This window comes from Wolffia australiana, chromosome 4, assembly GCF_029677425.1.
Source record: "Wolffia australiana isolate 7733 chromosome 4, ASM2967742v1".
NCBI lineage: Eukaryota > Viridiplantae > Streptophyta > Magnoliopsida > Alismatales > Araceae > Wolffia > Wolffia australiana.
Window position 1 is genome coordinate 2,647,920 of NC_135838.1, and position 5,566 is coordinate 2,653,485.

The 5,566-nt window shown below is 47.0% G+C and overlaps 1 protein-coding gene across 1 annotated transcript; it reads left to right on the plus strand.

Moving 5' to 3' along the window:
• Positions 1-2,455: 2,455 nt before the first annotated feature.
• On the plus strand, positions 2,456-5,056 carry LOC144702781 (uncharacterized). The gene has a single exon (XM_078574824.1). The coding sequence runs from the start codon at positions 2,573-2,575 to the stop codon at positions 3,653-3,655; it is 1,083 nt and encodes a 360-aa protein (XP_078430950.1). The 5' UTR covers positions 2,456-2,572; the 3' UTR covers positions 3,656-5,056.
• Positions 5,057-5,566: the final 510 nt, after the last annotated feature.

A 5,566-nucleotide genomic window follows, 5' to 3' on the forward strand; every position in this document is an offset into this window, starting at 1 on the left:
TATCACACTATCTGATCACAGATATTACCATCAGATGTTCATCGACCTAGGAAAATTCTTTAAACAAGAGATTCGTTGGAAGATTGATGTATCTTAAGATACGTCAAGCTTAGTCAACACTTGGACAACCCCTGTAATATGCATTTGCATTTGATTTACTAGGTCTTAAGATATGTCAAATCAAAGTTTGGACAAGGGTTACTCTTTTCGGGCCATTTTAAATTAAAGCTTCATGCATATTCCGATGACGAATGGGCTGCATTCCCCAATGGATAACATTTTCTTATCAAGACTTTTCCTTCTACATCATTTCATACCATTTTGTCCAAGTTGGGTATGAATGTGGCTCAAATTTAAACTCTGAAAATCGTTCGTGTTGGGTGCAAGCACTTACCAATAACTGATTGCAAGGGCGTTACTTTTCACCTTTACTCAATAAGTTGTATTTCAACACTCCCCCTATTTATGGCCCAAGCATGCAGTGCATTGCTTCTGGGATTTGAACTGCCACCTGGCTCTAATAACATGTTGGGTTCAAGCATGCTAAAAGCTATAGCTGATAGCAAGGCCGCTACTTTTCATCTTTAAGCAGTATGTCGTACTTCAGCAGTTCTCTATGTCACTTTTTGGACAACATAAGAGCATACCATCTCTCACCCAAAAACCTATTTTTGTGACGGTAAAACTGCAAGACAAATTGTTTCAACCCCCATTTTCATGAACAAACCGAGTACACAACTCAATTGCTATACTGTTCATGAAAATTTGCTTATGGAGGCTAACATTTTTATCAAGGCTTCACCTTCTGCGTCATTCCAACTGCATTTTGTCCAAGTTGGGTATGAATGTGGGCATAAATGCAGTTGAAAATTTCCCTCCAAAATTCGTCCGTTATGGTAGTTTTCTATAAGTTGATTGCAGTTCAATTCTTCACTCCAAAATTTGTCAGCTATCACTTTTTGGACTGACCCCAGAATAGACCAACTCTCACCCACAAACCCATTTTGCGACTTATGTTGCCTAACATTTTCTTATAAAAGTTGAGTACGAATGCGGTTCGAATTCCTGCGCAAAATCTGAACCGGTTCCCCCCTTCCTCTCCTCCCAAGCTGCCCTACCCTTGAAAAACTTTTAAAACACAGGGGAAGAAGAGAGCTAACCCATAAATGATCCTTCGCCGCCGTCTCTGCTATAAATCCAGAGACGGACGTGGACGATGGACGGGACGGGATGAATTTCATCCTGTCTGACGTCCGATTCAGTGCAGGGACGAAGGACGGGACAAATTTTCGTCCAACAGTTAGAAAACTGTCCCGTCCAGTCCTCCGGGGATGAATTTTCGTCATCCCTCGTCCAGGACCAAAAAACCATTTTCTATTTTTAATATGTTAATATAGATTTTTCTAAGTTTTTTAGGGAATTACGGAGGAGAGAGAATGCGAAGGACCATATGTATTATTATTTCTGAGCGGCGTCCGTTTGCACGCACGTAAAAAACAGGGACTTTGATGCCAATTGTCATTGCGAGGCCACGTGGCTACATCTCAACCGTTGGATGTGAATCCGGAGGTTTTCCCGTCTAGATTCATCCGTCCAACGTCTGAGACTTCCGGACAGACAGTTTTTTCGTTCCATGGGACGAAAATCATCCCGTCCAGTGATCCCCGTGATGAATTTTCGTCCGTATCGTATGGACGAAAAAATCATCCCGTCTGTGTCCCTGCACTATAGTCTCTGCACCCACTTTAAACCCTTCCCCCCCCTCCTATATCACATTTTGGACTGATCCAGGAATACACCAATCTCTCACCCACAAAACCCATTTTGCGACATACAGAATGGGTTTCAATCCGGTTCGAATTCCTGCCCAAAATCCGAACCGATTCCCTCCCCCTTCCTCTCCTCCCAAACTGCGTAAAAAACTTTTAAAACAATATATGAAAGGGAAGAAGAAGAAGAAAGCTAAGCCACAAAACCCATTTTGCCACATACAAAATGAATTCCCCCCTTTCTCTCCTCCCCAGCCATAGATCCGGGACGCGGACAGGACGGTTTTTTCATCCCCTAACGAAAGAATCGTCCCGCCCGGGGGCAAAGACGAATTCTGGGACAAAAATTCGTCCTGGGGGCCACCAGACGGGATGGTTTTCGTCCGTGTGGACGAAAAAATCTTCCGTCCAAAGGTCTCTGGACAACGGACGGACGAATCTGGACAGAAAACCGCCGGATTCACATCTGACGGTTGAGATGTTGCCACGTGGCCTCGCGAGGACAATTTGTAATATATTATAACATATTAAAAATATATAATGTATTTTTCATCCGGGATGAATTTCGGGACAAAAAATCGTCCCGGGATTATTGGACGGGATGGTTTTTTTGTCCGCGGACGAAAAACTGTCCTGTCCTTCGACCATATGCTAACATAGGACGTAGGACGGGACGAATTTCGTCCCGAACCGTCCACGTCCCGTCCCGTCCGCGTCTCTGCATTATGTCCCCAGCTGCCCTACTCTTCAAAAACTTTAAAAACAGGAGATGAAAAGCGAAGAAGAAGAGAACTAACCCATAAATGCTACTCCTCCTCCGCCGCCGCTGCCGCCGCAAGGCTACTCCGCCGCCGCTCCGCCGCCGTCTCTGCACAAACGCAAACCCCCTCATCAGTCCACGTAACGCGAAGCCGCTGGCAGGCTTCATCCTCCGCCGCCTCCCCTCCCTCGCCCCCGCCCTCTTCCTCCCCCCCACCACCCGCTCCTTCAACCTCTCCCTCCGCGGCCTCGTTCTCCTCAACCGCGCCCCGGAAGCCCTTATCCTGTTCCGCTCCATGCCCACCTTCAACTGCCCCCCCGACGCCTTCTCCGCCGCCACCCTCGCCCACGGCCTCTCCAAAACCGCCGACGTGGCCACCGCCCAGACGTTGATCCGAGAATCACCGTCTCTCCCGGGGTACACGTCGCTGGCCGCCGGGCTCTGCCGCCTGGGGAGGACCCGCGAGGCCCGCCATCTGCTCGACGAAATGTCCAAGAGAGGAGTAGAGCCCAGCGAGGTCACCTTCAACGTCTTGATCGACGGGTTCGGGAAAGAGGGCGACGTGGCAGCGGCGGAGACCGTCTTCGCGGAGATGCTCCGCCGGGGGCGGTCGCCCGACGTCGTGACGTACACGTCGCTGATCGACGCGCTGCTGCGGGCCGGGGCGGCGGAGGCGGCGTGGCGGCGGTGGCGCGACATGGGCCGGCGGCGAGTGCTGCCCAATTGCAGAACGTTCTCGGCCATGGTCAACGGGCTGTGCAGGATGAACAGGTTGGAGGAGGCCAGGGAGGTGCTCAGGGAGTTGAATTCCAGGAGGGATCTTCGGCCGAAGGCGTTCGTGTTCAATCCGGCTGTTGATGGGTTCTGCAAGAAGGGGGATTTGGAGGAGGCGAAGAGGATCGTGGAGGAGATGAAGGAGAGGGGGTGCAGGCCGGATAAGGTGACTTTCACGGTTCTTATAATTGGGCATTGTGTGAGGGGAAGGGTGGGGGAGGCGTTGGATTTGTATGCCAGGATGGAGGAGGAAGGGTGCCGGCCGGATGAGATTACGGTGGGGTCGCTTGTTTCTTGCCTGCTCAAGGCCGGTTTGCCTGGGGAAGCTCGTCGGATCTTGATCGGGGGTTGATTTGATTTTGTGGAATTTTTGATTCGATCTTGAGGATATCTGGAGATTTGAGGCGGATTTTGGGATTTTTTTTTCCTGCAAAATTGATAAAAGCTCTGCATTGGTGGGAAATGTCTGGAAACGGAAGAACTGGGAGTAGGATCTTGATGCGATTTTTGGCGCTGTTGGTTGTGGAAGTTAAATTTGATCTTGAGGATGTTTGGAGATTTGAGGCGGATTGTGGGATCCTTTTTTTGGGAAATTGTGGTGCGGGGTTTTGGGATCTTTTGAAAATGTCTGCTAGAAACTCTGCATTGGTGGAAAATGTCAGGAAACGGAAGAACTGGGAGTAGGAACTTGCGCGGATTCTTGGATTTTGCTAGATATGCGGGCTGGAAGATTCTGGAATTTTTGAAAATATCCGGAAATAGAGGATCTGGAAGCAGAAGCAGATGCGAAAGCTGCAATGCTGGAAGAAACGGGCGATGAAAACAGTGGTTGGGAAGGAAAACGAACCAGATCCTGAAGAATTTCGACGAGCACATGACGAACAATGTCAGGATCTGGCATCAGGAACAGGTGCGGACTCTTGATTCTTCGAGGAATTCAAGGTTAGGACACTGGATGGGGCGGGGAGGCCAACCGGATCGAACTTTCCGACGTGGAGGTAGATCGATGATCCCCAAAATCACGATTGTTGGAATTCAAACTTGATCAGGTCAAAAACAGAGGATATGATAATAGGACCTCGTCGAATTCTGCAGTTCTCAAAGAAATGACGCTAAAAGCAGTGAATCGGTGGGGAATCAAACCTGATCTTGTAGAGTTTGAAGCAATCCGAAGGAGACTGGAGATACAGCGATCGCGGTTTGTCGGAATTCAAACCTGCTTAGCGCAAAAAACAGAGGATCTGACTGTTGTACCTGTTCGATTTCTGCAGTTCTCAAAGAAATGACGCTAAAAGCAGTGGATCGGCGGGGAATCAAAATCAAGCCTGATGATGTAGAATTTGAAGCAATCCGAAGGACATTGGAGATGGCGCGATCGCGGTTTGTTGGAATTCAAACTTGCTCAGCGCAAAAACCGAGGATCTGATTGCAGGTCCTGTTCGAATTCTGCAATTCTCACAGAAATGACGCTAAAAACAGTAGATCGGTGGAGAATCGAACCTTATCTTTGAAGAACTTGTAGCAATCCGAAGGAGATTGGAGATGGCGCGATCACGGTTTGTTGGGATTCAAATTCTGTTCGCGATGAAGATTTGGCGGGAAATTCGACCTATAAATAGGGTCCGTTAAGGACTTTTGGGCCTAATTTAGGGTAATTGGGCCTTCGATCTTTCTTTTTTGGGCGTTTTGTATTTGGTATGTCTAGAAAAATTAAAAGAAAATATTGGGTTTCTGATCCTCTTTTGGATATGTAGTTTTAGTCCATGTATCTTCTTATAGTATATTTTAATAGTGTATATAAGTCATGTGACTTTGATCTAGATGACAAAAAAGAAGGCATGCTTTGATATTAATACATTCATTTGTTAATAATAAACCAATCCAGCAATGATTATACATGCACTGTGACAAATGTAGGACTCAACTAGAGCAAATAAATACCAGAATGGTGCTTATATTTTCCAAAATCCTAAATCAACAAAAAAACTTACTGGTGGTGTGATTGGTTTTAAGTGTGACAACCCCAGCATTTGATCATAAAAGTTAATAATATTTCAAACTAATACATTAGATACTCACACTATGATTGCTTCATGTCCTTGCTGGTCTTTTATTTCATGTAATTTGTATCATATTACTTCACTATTTGGTACTCACTGCCTTATACTATTTTGGTACGTCCCCTGTTCTGTCCCTCTTAAACCATTGGCTGAATGGGGGACCCGTTCAGTCCAGTTCCGTCTGTTCCCAACCTCACTTTGTA